The following is a 16,439-nucleotide window of genomic DNA, read 5'->3' as shown; positions in this document are numbered from 1 at the left end:
GGGCAGATGGACTTTGAAAGAAAGCACAATTTAGAATCAGGCAGGTGGCAAATATAAACAGAAGGAAAACTGAGAACCAATTTGTGAGGAAGAAAAAAAGGGGAGAGAAACAGTTACCAGGTGTCTTATAGAGTAAATGGCTGTGAATGTAGAAGATAAGTAAGTAGGGAGGATGTTTCCCCTGGCTGGGGGGCCCAGAACGAGGGGTCACTGTCTCAGTATACGGGGTAGGACATTTAGGACTGAGGCGAGGAGAAATTTCTTCACTCAGAGGGTGGTGAACCTGTGGAATTCTCTACCACAAAAGGCTGTGGAGGCCAAGTCACTGAATATATTTAAGAAGGAGCTAGATAGATTTCTAGACACAAAAGGCATCAAAGGGTATGGGGAGAGAGTGGGAATATGGTACTGAGATAGAGGATCAGCCATGATCATACTGAATGGCGGAGCAGGCTCGAAGGGACGAATGGCCTACTCCTGCCCCTATTTTCTATGTTTCTATGTATTCCAAAATAATTCCAGTTTGAAAGCTCAAAAGCAATAATGGTCATAAACTACCATTGGAAATTCCACATGAAGAAAAGGTGCAATGCACCATTTTGATAACTCAAAAAACTCAATAACCTCTACTGAAAATTGAAATTCTATGGGAGGATAGGAGCGCCTGTTGCATGTTAGGGTGTGGGGACAGCAGTTTTACAACCGATAATGAAAGGTCAAATAATATCATTTCTTTGAAGAAGTAAGAGAAAGAATAGACAAGGATAATGCAGTAGATGTAATATATTTGGATTTTCAAAAGGCCTTCGATAAGATACCGCTTAGTAGATTCATGACTAAGGTCAGAGCATGTGGAGTCAGGGGACAAGTAGCAAGCTGGCTATAAAACAGAAAACAGAGTAGGGGGTTAAAGGTAGTTACTCAGACTGGCAAAAGGTGGGAAGTGCTGTTTCACAAGGATCGATGCTGGAATCACTGTTGTTCACCATTTACATAAACGATTTGGACTCGGGAATCGGAAGTACAATTTCAAACTTTGCGGGCAACACCAAATTGGGGGATCCAGTTAATACCGAGGAGGACTGCGACAAAATATAGGAAAACATTAATAAACTTGCAGAATGAGCGTGTAATTGGCAAATGAATTTCAATATAGATAAGTGTGAGGTATTACATTTGGTAAGAAGTATAAGGGGGCCACATACTGCTTGGATAATAAGAGTCTAAATGTGGAAGAGGGGCAGAGGGATCTGGGGGTACAGATTCACAAATCATTAAAAGTAGCGATGCAAGTTAATAAGGCCATTAAAAAAGCAAACCAACCACTGGGATTCATTTCTAGAAGGATAGAATTGAAAAGCAGAGGAGTTATGTTAAACTTGTATAGAACCTTGGTTAGACCACAATTGGGAGAACTGTGCAGTGCTGGTCTCCATATTATAAAAAAAAAAGAGGCACTGGAAAAGGTGCAAAAAGAATTTACTAGGATGATACCAGAAATGAGAGGTTATACTTATCAGGAAAGAATGAACAGCTGGGACTCTTTTCTCTAGAAAAAAGACTGACAGGTGATCTGATAGAGGTCTTTAAGATTATGAAAGAGTTTGATAGGGTAAAGAAGATGTTTCCACTTGCGGGGGAGATCAAAACTAGGGGCCATAAATAGTCATTAATAAATCCAATAGGGAATTCAGGAGAAACTTCTTTATCCAGAGAGTGGTTAGAATGTGGAACTCACTACTATAAGGAGTAGTTGAGGCGACTAACATAGATGCATTTAAGTGGAAGCTAGATAAACACATGAAGAAGAAAGGAATAGAAGAATATGCTGATAGGGTTAGATGAAGTAGAGAGGAGGCTCGTGTGGAGCATAAACACCAGTTGGACCAAATGGCCTGTTTCAGTGTTGTACATTCTATGTAATTCTATATAATTTCAAAAGTCAGTTGTGCATTTATTGTAAATGCTGAAGGAGTACTGAGCCTCAAAAGTTAAAAAAAAATACAATCTTTATCTTCATATTAAAAAATATCATCCACATGTTTAAATCTCTTCATGTCTTCACCCCTCCCTATCTCTGTAACCTTCTCCAGCCCTATAGCCTCCACCTCCAACCTCTCCAGTCCTCTGATTCTGTGCATCCTCCCCTCCATTTGCCCCACCAATGATGGCCGTGCCTTCAGCTATCTAGGTTCCATGCTCTGGAATTCTCTTACCCAAACCCCCCTGCCTTTCCACCTATCTTTCCTCCTTTAAGCTCTTCCTCAAAACCCACCTCTTTGACCAAGTTTTTGACTACCCCATCTAATATCTCCTTCTTTGGCTCGGTGTGCACTTTTTTCATTTCATCTCTGTGAAACACCATGTGGCGTTTTTTCTACGTTAAAGTTGCCATATAAATGCAAGTTGTTGTTGGCGAGAGGGGGAAGTGTTGTTGCTGTGGAACAGTTGAATAGCTTGTGTAAAAAAAATCAGGTGCTCAATACTATAAGTGGTGGTATTTTGGACATCCAAGTCAGCATCAGGTTTATCCAAGCCAGATACAGATTGACATTCCCTGTAACCTGCCTAAGTGGATTGAACCTCAATCTCAAAAGAACAGTCCCTCTACCGCGCAGCATGAATTTTCCACTTCCCATTCAGCCATCCTTATGAGTGAGTGAGATTATCAAATTTGTGCTAAACTGAAGGAAGTTTTGTGCCATGGGCTCATGCCTACAATAACTGGGCTTTGTTTAGAAAATGCAGGAAATGCACAGGAGGCTCACCAGCACCAGCAAGGATAAGCTTCCATTTCAGTTGCAGATCCTTCATGAGGGGTCTGACGAACCAAACCATTAATCCACCTTTTCTCTTTGCAACTTCTGATGCATCTGTCCAACATTTTCTGTTTTTATTTCAGATCTCCAACACATTCTTTTTTTTTCTTTTTATCTCCACTAGGTTAGGACCACCCAGCTTACGAATTGTTTATTTTCCACCTTGTCAGAATAAATTGCTGGTAGCCCGATGCAGAAACTGCCATATTACATCCCATAATTGCTGACCTGCCAAATATGTCTGCAAAGTAAGTGGTTTTTATTGTAACGGAGCATAATCTAGGCTGACACTTCAGTGCAGTATTGAGGGAGTGCCACGCTGTTGGAGGTGCCATTTTTCGGATGAGTCGTTAAACCAAGGCCCATATGCCCTCTCAAGTGCACGTAAAAGATCCCATGGCACGATTCGAAGAAAAGCAGGGGAGTAATCACCCATGCTCTTCTGGTCAATATTTATCTCCCAACCAACATCACTAAAACAGATTATCTGGTCATTACCTTATTGCTGTTTGTGGGACCTTGCTGTGCACAAATTGGCTTCTGTGTTTCCTACATTACAAGAGTGACTACACTTCAAAAGTACTTCATAAATTGCTTTGGTTGCGAAAGGTGCTATATAAATGCAAGATTTTTTTTCTTTTAGAATGAAAGCTGAGTGTGCTCACTGACAGACTTATGATATATGCCCTCAGAGCAGCTGTGACACCCAATATGGTGGATGTCCAGTAGACTTCCAGCTGCAAACAAAATACGGGTTTAGTTCCAATTTGTAATGAAATCACAGGCATGCGTATAAAGAATGCATATATTATTTTGCTACAAATAAGCGGAGGAAATCTTCTCCTTGTATGTGATTTAACTTAACTAGTGGAAAAATATATATTATATGGAGACCATTTTACACAAAGTATTTCTGCACTTCCCAAAAGATTTTTTTTTCCGATTAACATGATTCAGCTCCTTCCTCCAATTTTGAAGGAAAATTATGCCAATTTCTTAAAAGAAAATTGTGGAAGAAGAACTAAAAGAGCCTATGGCCATTTTCATCAAAATAACTTCATGCAATTTGAATAATCAAATCACATATTTGTCAACAAATAAAAATGGGTTCATCACGCTCTTTTAATGAAGAATTTGTCCCTTTAAATTTGCAGAAAATACCTTCTGCTTAGATCATGCAAAAGCCAAAATTGAAAATTGCAGAGCATTTCATATTTAACAGTTAACTCGCGGTTTTCAGTAGAAATAATGAAAAATACAAACTTAGAATAGATAATGACTCAACAGAATGATATGCCACTTGCAATAAAATGAGACATTACAAAAAAGGCATTTAATAAGGAAGGCCAAAAATGTTCTACTCACTTGCCTCCCCCCAAAAAGTTTCTACAGCCAAGAAGTTGGAAACTCCTACTGCCAAGTGAAAATGAAAACCTCTATTCTAGAAGTGACTTAAGGTGGTTTCTATAACCAAATTAAAACCCAAATGTGCATTCAAAGGTAACAGACTACTCTGCAGCTGTATGCAAATGACATGAAATGAGGAAAAACTCCAACAAAAGACGCTCTGCTGCTTCTGCCTTACTGTAAGAATTAAAGGGAGAAAGAAACAAAGAAATGTTAACAGTCATCCCAGTACATGCACGAAATGTCTCCAAAGTAAAAAGCCGTTGTAAAAAAAATACACTCAGAACACGAGTCCCCCAAAATTAGGACTTTTGGGGAAATTCCCTAAATAGCTGTATCAGCTAAAATTTATCTTATCATTGACAATTTACTCATTTGTGTATTTTTTTTGCATGCGCTATTGCAGAATGATAACGGTGGCAGTTCGTACAGCTGGAAATGTTTAACTTGTGAAAAGAAAAGTGAACAGGCGGACAGATTGACACCAGCAATGACGCGTAGGCACAAAAGCGGACGGGATGGAAGCAACCCACACAAAGCGGACGGGAAAGGGAGAAACAGCGCCTTCACGCTCACTTCTCGCGCTAATTACGCGAGACCTTCAACAACCCCCAAACCAGGAATTTCCAAATGTCCTTTAAATTATAATGACACGTCCGTCCCTCTTGCAATTATTATTTTAAAGTTGTGAACTAAAGTAATTGCAACAGGAAACTTTAAAAGGCTCGCCAATATCCAAAGATAACAGAGTTTTTGTTTTGTTTGGCAGAGAGAGGAAACTTGCTACATTTTCACCTAATTTGCACAAAACGTCCCTCGTGTCACAACATCCGTTTTGTGTTTCTCGGCCGCTCGCTCTTCCTGAAATGGCGCGGGCGGGCACTTTAAATTACAAGGTTTTTTTGGGGGGGTGGATGTGTTGGTTATATTTGTAAAAAAAAGTAGAAGTTATCGAAACGGTAGAAATTACACAAACTAATGCATACCTCAAATATGAAAAAATACATATACATGATCTGTATAATGAAGCATTAAACTTATCATTTTAACTCGGAAAGTGAATGGGCAAATCGCCCCCGAAATATTTTTTCATGGCAAACATTTAAGATAATACAGTCGGCATGATTAGCCAAGTTTACAATCCGGTTTGGGGAGAACCCCATCTTGACCAGGAAGAAGATGCACTTGTTTTGTTGGTGCAATTTCAATAAATGTGTGCTGCTTCTCCAGAGGAAGTGCAGTATTTCTGTGGGTGGGACTGGTGAACATTTGATGCTTTCGCACTTGACTATCTGCATGGGACAGTCAGCTCGTTTTCCGCCAATATGTGTGTCTAAGGGTCTCGTTTTGGCCCTTTTCTTAACTAAATCCCAGTCTGATTATATAAAACTTTTAAACTGCTCTGCACGGGGCACATGTTAAAGATTTGCTTTTAGTTTCTCTCCAGTTGTCATGAACAAGTTGCGTATGGGTTTATTATGTCAGTGGGGTTTCCCCCATTCAATGGCAGCTACTTTCCCCCTCACCTGACCACGTTGGGATGCTCGAAGGACTCGAGTTGCCTCAGTACAGCCACCTCCCGGATGGTGGAGAGAGGCATCCCTTCTTCCCCGGTCTGAACTCGTACTTTCTTCAGAGCCACGAAGCGGCCTTCGTTGTTCCTGTCTCTGGCCTTGTAAACCTTCCCGTACGCCCCTTCCCCGATCTCGGCCACCGGTTCGTAGCGGTCAGAGAAACTGCTGTCTTTACCATCCATTGTACAAACTTCGGATCCCCGCGATGTATGTCACATACACGGAAACAACAAGGGTGGAAATACAGGCCAATCACATCTAGAAGACACAAAAAAAAAGCCAAAAAAAAACACATTAATAAACAAAATCCCAGTACAGAAAATAAAAATGTACGGATAGTTGCTAATGAGGGGTTAAATAAACTTTTTTTTTAAAAAAATGAAGCAACTCATCACCAGAGTTGACATAAACTTAATGATTCCAGTTATGGGAACGACGCTGTACCATTAAAAGTTGTGCAGAGCTGCCCCGAAAGCTCGGTTTCCCGCAAGAAAGCATGAATAAAACACATGCACCAACCCCCGGACTCTTCCTCGGTAAAATGCAGAACAGACCGCGGCTGTCTGCAGAAAGCGGTCGGGATTTCACTCTTTCAAAGCATGCGCACACCGGCCGCCTTCAACACGTGCTACTGGGAAAATATTGTGTACAAAACAAATAGTTAAAATTAACAGAGACCCCGATCCTCCTGTTAAAAAAAAAGTCACCGAATGCAGTTTTGATCGAATCCCCAATAGTATTTTTTTTTTTGTCAGTCACTTTAACTTAAATTTAAATTGTTACGGGGTCGGGGTGGGGGGGGGGGGGGGGAGCGATCATCGATAACCGCCTGGAATTCCCTCCCTCTCCCGCATTATTTTCCTCTCACATCTGTGTACCTACATGAGATCTTCGAACAACAAAAAAGCACACCCGCCACCACTTGTCGGTGTTCCATTAAACAAAAACGCGTACAACCTAAGGCATTCGTTGTTTCTTTTTGTCTGTCACCAAAAATTACATCCGTCTTCTAAATGACACCAATTGAGTGTTGTTGGGAATGTTGTTTGCAGGACTGAGAAAGAAGGGAATGCTGCAATCAGGAGGACTGCACAATAAATTTATGAGCAAACATCGACGACTCGATCCCATTTGGCATCAAGTGCATTTTAAGTGAGACTCCAGAGCCCGCATTCGAAACACCGTGCAGCTTTAAAATGATCAATTTAAATATATATATATATATATATATAAAATGCAGCAAACTAACACCGCGTCGAAGATCCAAGACGTATTTTACCAAAACACTTTACCTGATTATAAATGTATATTCAAAGATCGCCCGCTTAGTTGCTAAAACTATGGTCAAGCTCAAGCCCTTAACTTTTTTTAAATTTGCTTTTAAAAAAACACAGCCGAGTCTCTAGAGTCGGACCGACAGCCCTGATCGCTCCAGACTGGGCCACACAGGTAGATGCTCCACACTTTGTAGCGTGTGAACGAGGATATCCATCGTCGGGGGGTGGTGGGAGGTTGCAATTCATGCAAAAAAAGAAAACGACCGTCTCAAGACATGTTAATGTGCAAAAATCATCAGGCAAATGTAAGTTTTTTTTTGTAGATCTGCAGTGTGTACATATACGTGGAGCCAGGGCGGAGAGTTTCTCCCCCCCCCCCCCCCCCTTGCCTCCTTTCTCTTTTTATCCTGAGGATTTTGTTCCCCCTCTAGCCCTTGTCAGAGAAAGAGAGAGCAGAGAGCAGCGGTGCTGCCTTTTCTTTCCCACGACGCCTGAATGTGACCCCCCTTCAGCAGTTGACACAGAGCATCAACATTTCCGCATTCCTCAAACAACAAAGGCAAAACGCCGCCTGGCCTTTTTCTCTTCCCAACTCAATCACTCTCTCCCTATGTGTGTGTCTCTTAGCTCAATGAACCCTTCGTTTCCCACTGTCAAGTTTCCAGCAGCCGAAAGGAAAAGAAACTTAAGACTACACAACGCAAGATCAGCTTCCTCCTTCCCCCCACTCTCTCCTCTCCCCGCCACCAACTACCGACACACTTTCTCCTCATTAAAAAATAAGCATGAAAAAAAATCCAACCCAATTTCCTGGATCCTAACATGTTAACGGTTCAGCTCAGTTAACTTCTGGAAAAGTTAAGCCAGTTAAAAACTTGGCCACTGTCCCACTGGATTCCGACCCTTTTTCATACGCTCGCACAAGTGTTGGAATTCAACAAGATAATATAATCAGCCTTGATCGTGAACTTGCAAAGTATAATGCGAACAACTATCAAAAGTAATAAAGTTCACGATGTGTACGTACCGCATATCCTGTTACTTCCAGCTTATTTTGCCCTTGTCTACGTTGCCAGCAACATATCTGAGTTCTTGAGTAGAACTTTGCTCCTTTGCCCCCCGAAAGTGACGTGAAAGTAACCGGTTTAAACCCTACGCAAATAATCGGTAAAAAGGGAAAAAACTAAACCTGCAACACAACGTTTATTTTCTCCAAACCAACACGTCCAAAGGGTCTATCGTACAGTAGTTCTTTTACCCACAATACTTAAAAGGAAATAGATCACGTTTCAGAATATCAGCAGGAAAATATATATTTTTTATGTATAGATTTAACTTACAGTGGAATAAATAGAGTATTTTACAAAGTTCAAATATTCTGCAGTTCACTACTCATTTTACGTGAGTATTCAGATTTTTAGGGTTATTGAGGCCAAACTGCACTAATCAAGTGGGGCCAGAGGGGGGTAAAACATCAATACCTGCATTGAAAACTTAGAACTTGTTTAAAAATTGCTTCGTTCCAGGAAACGTGAATCGGTTTATTTCTCCGGAAAAAAACTTCAACGATTGCTCATTCATGTGTCATGATGATTTATATATGTATATATTTTTTTAAAATCAGAAACAAGATTTCAGCCTGGCCCTACCACTGTAGTCATTCAAAATAACCTACATTCCAGCGAGCAACTTAATCTGCACCCTTCTTTTTTAAAGATACTTTCGTATTTGGCACATGAAGACACAATACTGTGGCTGAATTTTATTTTGGTAAGTCTTTGGACTAGATTTCCTGTTTATAGTTTACAACAACTTTACAATCAAAAGAAAAGCGAGACGAGGAGAATGAATGGTGCAAGTCTGAGGAAATGTGAAGCAAAACAAAAATTGCAAAACAGTCAAAGTTTGTGTTGTTTTTACATTTTTGAAATCACTGAAAAACTTTTGAAATGTTTTAGAAGTTTGTGGGCAACTGTGAGAAATTAATCTATTATTTCTTTAAAAGCACAAGGCAAATGCATAATAGTTGAATTGTTGACAATAGTTGAAAATTGTGCCTATATAAACTGCAATATACTGTTTTTCAAAACAACCCTTGTGAAAATGTAGCTTTCTATTCCATTGATTAAGCAAATATTATGACGTGAAGAATTAGTAAATACTTTATCTGACCAAATACAAAATTAAATCATGTATCTGTTTATGTTTTTATTAAGAACATCATTTATATCATTGCATTCAAAACCTGTCTATGTATCATATGCTCTCCTCAATATCAATATCAGTAATTCATTCATATCCACTGCTTTATGCTACATTAAAATATTTGATAACCAGAACAAAAAAAAATACAAATGTGTAAAATTAAAATGTTCTTTTCTTTAAATAGACCAAGTTCTTAAGCTGTTGGGATTTCTGAAAGCAATCAAGATTTTTGTGTGATTTGCAAAATAAAAAACATACTCATAATTTTCAGACATCAATGCACTACTTGTTTCAAAGAGGTCACAGTTAAAGCTACAGTAATCTTTTTTTCTGTATATTTACAGCATGAGCTAAAGAGTACATGAAAAATACCTTTTCAAATTTGATTCATTTTAAAATTTTGATGAAAAATCCTAAGATATCAATACTGCATAGTTCCTGTACTGATGCAACTGACCTTTCCTCCTCCCCTCCCCCCTCCCCTCCCACAAAGGTCCTGGCTCCATGGTTGGCAGGTTCCCAGGGGCAAAGAGCAGAGGTCAGTGGCATTTGTACACACACCTCACATTACTGATATTGATGCTTATAGGAGCAAATAAATTCTAAAACAGATCTGATTTGGAAAGTCATTTTACGTAAGTGGGTATGATGGACTTTATGGGACATTGAAACATTAAAGGTCAATATTTTAATGCATTTTATTATGGTTCATGTAGCTGTCACTATTTATACAAGATAGATTGACAAACATGCTTTAAATTGGTTAAATAACTGATTCTTGTTAAAAGTTTTAATCACCTACAGAGGGTTTATTGATTTAGAGAAACAATGTAACTTCTTTTCAATAAGAAAACTTTAAAATGAACAAGCTAATAATTGCCTAACAAAATTTAAATAATTCAGAAATTTGGAAACCAGATAATGATAACAGCTTAGACAACATGCTGAATAATAATGCTCGAAAGCACAAATTACATTGAAAAATATACCATATATCATGGTTCATTGATTCAGTATGCCTTCAACCTGTATATTCAACATGCAACAGAATTATGAAACTACATTCGATTACAAACATTATTATGTGCTATGTTTTCCCAATATTTTATTAATTTGACATACTCAAAACACAACCTCCTGCTTGTTCAGAAGATCAAAATAAATATGCTTATTACTGAACAATTAACTGACTTCTCCTTTGAAACCCAACAACAAGGCAATTGATTTGTTGATAAAGTTCAAAGTACTTGCTTAAATGCAGGACACAAGATGTAATTCCTCATATTTGCAAGAGGAATGGATTTTGAAATTAACGTAATTAACATGATAAATCAGAATACTATTTTCATGCATACTACATTACATATCTAAAATGATGGTATTTTTACAATGTGATATGAATATTATCTATTTCTGAGTATGTAGGGGAAAAAAAGTGTTGACATGGATACTTATAATTACAGGATTGAGTTAACTTGATGTTTTATCTTGTGCAGAATAATTATAGAACCATTTGCAGAATACTTTTAAAATTGAAAATAACAATCAGAAAAAGAAAGAACTTACATTTATATAGCGCCTTTCACAGCCTCAGGATGTCTCAAAGCACTTCACAGCCAATGAAGTATTTTTTGAACTGTAGTCACTGTTGTAATGTAGGAAAGTGACAGCGACACTGCAACTCTTTTGTAAGTTTTATGACTGTTTGCAGTCTGAAATATGCTAATAATTTATTGTGATTTGGAACTGCCAGGCATGCTGTAATAATTTGTTACTATTAGAAAGCTTTGTAACTTTCAAAGAAAGTAGCACATTCATTTTGAAACTATTTGAATTAGAAATGTATACTTTTTTAAAAAATGCCCAGGGATTAATCAAGACTTATAACCATCTAGCCATCAGTAGTTTACTGACATGCAGCAATAAATAATGTTTAACATGCATGTCAACACCAAATGTTTGTGGTATGCTTTGCAGCTTCTATAAAATAAACACATTTGAGCTACATAAAGTGATTGGTATAGATAACATAGAAAGCAGAGCTGCAAAAACACATTATTTTTTTGTAGATACAAAATGGAATAACGTGTAGTGTTCACTGGAATTATCCTGCTAACTCTATTTATGAATATGTCTAAAAGTATCTTCACAGTGTACAAATGCGGGTAATATGATCTGCCTTCCTTTTTCACTGTAAAGAAGTAGACATTTACCATATCTACTTTCCTTGTCATTTAACATTCTGTATGAAATAATTGAATTCAGGTCAATTCTGTTCAAAGATGAAACTTTGATTGCCATCAAGACTTTATGATGTTTTCGAAACATGGTTATAAATGTTTTAGATTAAGTTGCTAATTTTTCTTTTTAGAGGTCAAAGATCCAGAATCTAAGTAAGCGCTGATTCAGAAAACCAGACCATTTTATTCATTGTGTAGTCAGGATAAACAAATTAGTTGTGAAACAAACTTTAGTTGCTCTGAATCCTCTTGGCATTTGGAATGTGAATTGCTTTTATTCTGATCTTTAGCATCTAAGTAATGAAAATCAAATTTACTGACATATTACATCGTATAGGATGGGTAAATTGATTTAATGATGTGTTTGGTCTCCAACTTCTTTGTTAAGGATAAGTGGCTGGGGCTTGAGTATAAGTCCTTTATTTCACTGCTGATTGTTAACTCAGCAGATGTTGGAAATCTCTTTCTTTTCATGTTTTGAACCCGATCTCTATAAACAATATTTTGTTATGTCACAACTGCTACTATAAACTGAAATATTATGTATTAAAATGTGTCCTTTGACTGAGTTATTCATGTAAGTTTATTGCTTCTTAATTAAAGATTAGCAGTACTTGTATATTTTTACATATATTTGATATAGAACACAACTATGTTTTGGGCATTACAGAGTGCCAAATAGCAGAGGTGTCAAATAATTTCATTCTGTACAATATTCCTCCAATTTACCCGTAAAATATAAACACACATTACATGCACGATATAAAAAGGAATCATGTTAAAAGGCATAGTCATTTAAACAGCTGATATTTTATTCATATGTTGAAAGAAATATTGTAAAAAATAGATTTATTTGACACTTCCATTATTTGACACTTTGCAATGCCCAAAACAACTGCTGATATTTTTTTTTAAATCAAATTTACAAATACTGCTAATCTTTAATTAAATGAAGCAATAAACTTACATAAATGACTCATTGTAAAGACACATTTTAATGCATAATATTTTCGTCAATAATAGCAAGTGCCTTTTAAGTTTGTTATGCTCACAATTACTGTACCTCTGCATTATAATCCTGTGAAACTAAGTACTCCGTTATCTAAAAGGAACAATCTCTTTTTTTCCTACTTAATCTTTATATGCTTAGTGATAGAAGTAAGTTTTTTCTACAAAGTTTGCTTCATAAAGACTCAGGATCGGATAGACACAAAAAGAGTTACTTGTTACAAATTAATATTATAGGCTTTTGGTTTCAGGTCATTTTTTTCCCCAAAGAATTCATAATCATCAGAATCTCAAATTATAGACAATGAAACCATGTTGTATGTTTTGTAAATGCAGACTTAGGTGTCATAGTTGCAATATCTTATTCTTCATTCTTGGAAAATCCCCCAGATCTTGAAAAGAAACAGTTTGTATTTTGTAGTCAAATATTTCCTGTTGAAAAAAGTGTTTGGTCTGAATTGGATGCCTTTTATTAATGGATGAAAGGCAATTATTGTTTCTAAACATCCATAACCAGAAAGAGCATTCTGGGGAATTTACCATAAAACATGAATTACTTCATTTTAAAATGAAGGAGAATTTTCTTCTTTAGTTCAAATGCAGTGTTAAGGCACAGTGTTTGCATACTGTGTAATGAAATAAGGAATTTTCAAATATAGACATGTAGAATAAATATCTTTCAGTGTTTATGACATTTAGCTTTCTCAGTCATGTTTGTGTTCCCAGAATATAATCCCTTTAACTGTGGCAGAACTAGCTATTTAATGTAATAGAATCATAGAATGATACAGTATAGGAGGCCATTCGGCCCATCGCGCCTACGTCAGCTTTATGAAAGAGTTATCCAATTAGTCACACTCCCCTGCTCTTTCCCCATAGCCCTGCAAATTTTTCCCATTCAAGTATTTATCCAATTCCCTTTTGAAAGTTACTATTGAATCTGCTTCCCCCACCCTTTCATATGATGAAACCCAGGTCATAACAACTTGCTGCATAATTTTTTTTTTCCTCAGGTCACCTCTGGTTCTTTTGTCTGGTTCAGTATTATGTTCTTAGCTCAATATTTGAAATTCTGGTTTTGTAAACGCGGAAGCAACTAGTGAGCAGATGATTTAGCAAAGGAAATCTCTGCATTATGTTCTGTAAATTTTTCCCAGTTATAATATTTGCCAGTTTGATACAAAATCCTTCCTCATTGTTTAATGCTTAGTTTAAAATACCTTTGGAATGTAATGTTTATAAGGTACTTCAATATCTAATAATCCCAATGTTGAAAATATGTCTGAAACCTAATATACTATATCAAGTAAACCTGTTGCTATGATATAATGACATCTTACTGTTCGTTAACCTTCTTGGACCTTAGTAGTTAACAGCTTAAAATTACCTTTGAAATGATTTGAAAGCACTGAAATATGCTGATGAGACTCCAACTATTGTTTTGTAGAAATAAGACTGAGCTCATAAGTGAGGGGGGAACAACTTCAATTAATTTAAACAAAGTGAAGATTTTTTTCTTATTTCTAAGGGTCTGTATAGTTCACCCATATTCAGTACCTTAATATTTGTTTTGTCTTAAAGCTGTAGTTGTATTTTGGCTGAATTCAATAAAAGTGTATAATTGTATACACATAGTTATATATTCTACCATCTTTTAGATTTGATTTTTAATTTGTTTCTTATTTCATATTCCTCTGTTTGAAAAGTTATATTTCCAAAACTTGACTCCCTCCAAAAGGGATGGCGAATGTAACTAAATTATTTAAATTCCTAAGATTGCAACAACCTTACTTGTTGGAGTCTATTACTTCTTCAGGTAAATTATTTTTGTTTGTTCAAATTACTTAACAAGACTTAATTGTTACAGAACAGAAAATGCTGGAAACACTCACAAGGTCAGGCAGCATCTATGGGGAAAAGAGAGGAATTAACATTTTGGGTGTGGATCCTTTGTCAAACTGTTTAGGTGAAAGGTGCACACTAGAAAGGTTAACTCCTTTTTCCTCTCAATAGATACTGATTGACCTGCTGAGTGTTTCCAGCATTTTCTCTTTTTGTTTTAGATAATCGGCATCTGTAGTTTTTTTGCTTTTTATTTGATTGTTACACTTGCTAAAAATATTAAACTTGCTTTCTTAGCTAGTTTTAAGTTTCTATTACTTTATCTGTATTTATTTTTCTTCTCCCAGGCTTTTGTAAAATATGTTCAGAGTTTGAAATCTAGGAATTTTATGAATGCCTTCTGTTTATAATTAGTCATTTATCAAATTACATTTTATTGATTTGTTTATAATTACCAGCTTCCTAAATCCCTTAAATTTCTACTAATTTTGGCTTTGCAACAAATATTGTCCCAATTCATGAACGGGAACAAAGTTTATCTGGAATCTTTCAGCCTTGAATTTGTGAAATATGAGTGTCCTGTCTTTCCAGAAAAAATGTTTTTGAAAAGTCACTTTATTCTTAAATCAATGTTGCATACATACTGCAATTTGGCATGCGTATCTCTTTATCTGCTTTACCTTAAAAAAGGTCTCTCTATAAGATATTACTTGATGAACACGGATTTAAGGCAAAACAAAGAGAACTTTAATTAACTTCAGCAAACTCATAACCTTACATTTGAGAAATTTTGTTCACAACTATTCCATTACAAACTGTTAAGCAGATTTTCATTTTCATTTCATAATTACTATATTATTTACAATCTTTGTTAAATCCATAGTTATTGTTTTATTGCATTATTTTAAACATTAAAAAATCACAAACATAATTGTTGAGTATGAATCCCAGCGTCAAATGTTAAATATCTGATTCTTTTTTCTATGGAACTAATCTTTAAAGATAATGTCTAGTAGCAAGTTTGCATATCTGTTAAGTATAAAGTTGATAAATCCCTGTAATGTCTATGCAAAATGTTTTGTTAAGCACCATGAAGTGTAAAGCAAGCAATCATAGGCATTAGTGTCAGCTAAAATATTGAAATGAGCTCTAGTTAATATTTTTAAAACCTTTCATTCAACATGCATTTCATTCTATAAGAATAACAATTTTAATTTAACCTTGTAGCTGGCACAATTATCCTAATAGCTAATATGTATTTTATTGAAACATTTATTAAAATTGTTTGTATTTTTAAGTGTTTCGACATATATTTTATCAATATCTATCACTCTATTTCTTGCCTTGCAATTATCTCGTGTTTGAAGTTTTCAAGATATAAATTTTCAAACTAAACAGAACCCTTGTGTTTTATATGTATTTTTTTAATCATCATAATCAGTTGCTAACAAAATTATGTTAAAATAACTGTAGATCATAGAATAAAAGCAAAAATAAGTGAATCCATGAAAAACGGGAGTAAGGAATAAGAAAAAATACAAGATGTTACAGTTAAATTATGACAATGGGAAAAATAATCTCCCTTAGCAGTAAGCTAAAGTAGTTTTAGATATGCATTTTACCAAAACCACAAACTTGGATAAACTTTAGAAATTTGGGGGGTGAATTTCCATGGTGTTTCTCCTGTTCATCCACCGTAACTTTGGCAGAAGAGCCACGGAAACCCTGGAAAAATAGCATAAACACCTTTAACTCCAATTTTCCAGAGTTTCTATGGCTCTTTCACCAAAATAACAGCGGACAAGTGGAAGAATCTCCGTGGAAATTCACCACTATGTAGTATACAAATAAAACTATGATATTTTGATTATTATTAATGGCACATATATTACTGACAAGTTCAGAATTTTATTTTGGTATTACTGGCATACTGATTTGCAAAATTGTTCTTCATCTTTGGAGAACATAACGTGAGGCGACGAACATTTACAATGCAAAAATGGTTATTTTACTAGTCTCAAATCTGAGATACCTGGGTTATAAGAACGAAGAATAGAGGGATTTCAG

The 16,439-nt window shown here is 36.1% G+C and overlaps 1 protein-coding gene and 1 long non-coding RNA gene across 6 annotated transcripts in view; one reads left to right on the top strand and one right to left on the bottom strand.

The window, feature by feature from the left end:
- cdk6 (cyclin dependent kinase 6) overlaps positions 1-8,304 on the bottom strand; it is a 213,743-nt gene extending 205,439 nt beyond the window's left edge. The window contains exons 1-2 of one of the 4 annotated variants that reach the window (XM_068003147.1): positions 8,105-8,304; positions 5,753-6,058 (exon numbers count right to left, since the gene is read on the bottom strand). In XM_068003147.1, the coding sequence (XP_067859248.1) occupies positions 5,753-5,982 (230 nt within the window). In that variant the 5' untranslated portion in view covers positions 5,983-6,058; positions 8,105-8,304. Of the gene's footprint in view, positions 1-5,752; positions 6,059-6,244; positions 6,403-7,092; positions 7,654-8,104 lie in introns of those variants that run through there. The other 3 variants (XM_068003138.1, XM_068003155.1, XM_068003129.1) reach the window with 3 other exon arrangements.
- A 434-nt stretch (positions 8,305-8,738) lies between these two features.
- Positions 8,739-16,439, top strand: part of LOC137333788 (uncharacterized) — a 29,513-nt gene continuing 21,812 nt past the window's right edge. For both annotated transcript variants that reach the window (XR_010965990.1, XR_010965989.1), the window contains exon 1: positions 8,739-8,847. This is a non-coding gene — a long non-coding RNA (uncharacterized lncRNA). The remainder of the gene's footprint in view (positions 8,848-16,439) is intronic.

This window comes from Heptranchias perlo, chromosome 2 (assembly GCF_035084215.1).
Source record: "Heptranchias perlo isolate sHepPer1 chromosome 2, sHepPer1.hap1, whole genome shotgun sequence".
NCBI classification, from domain to species: Eukaryota; Metazoa; Chordata; class Chondrichthyes; order Hexanchiformes; family Hexanchidae; genus Heptranchias; species Heptranchias perlo.
The sequence above is the reverse complement of the archived record's forward strand: the minus strand, read 5'-3'. Positions and strand labels throughout refer to the sequence as shown.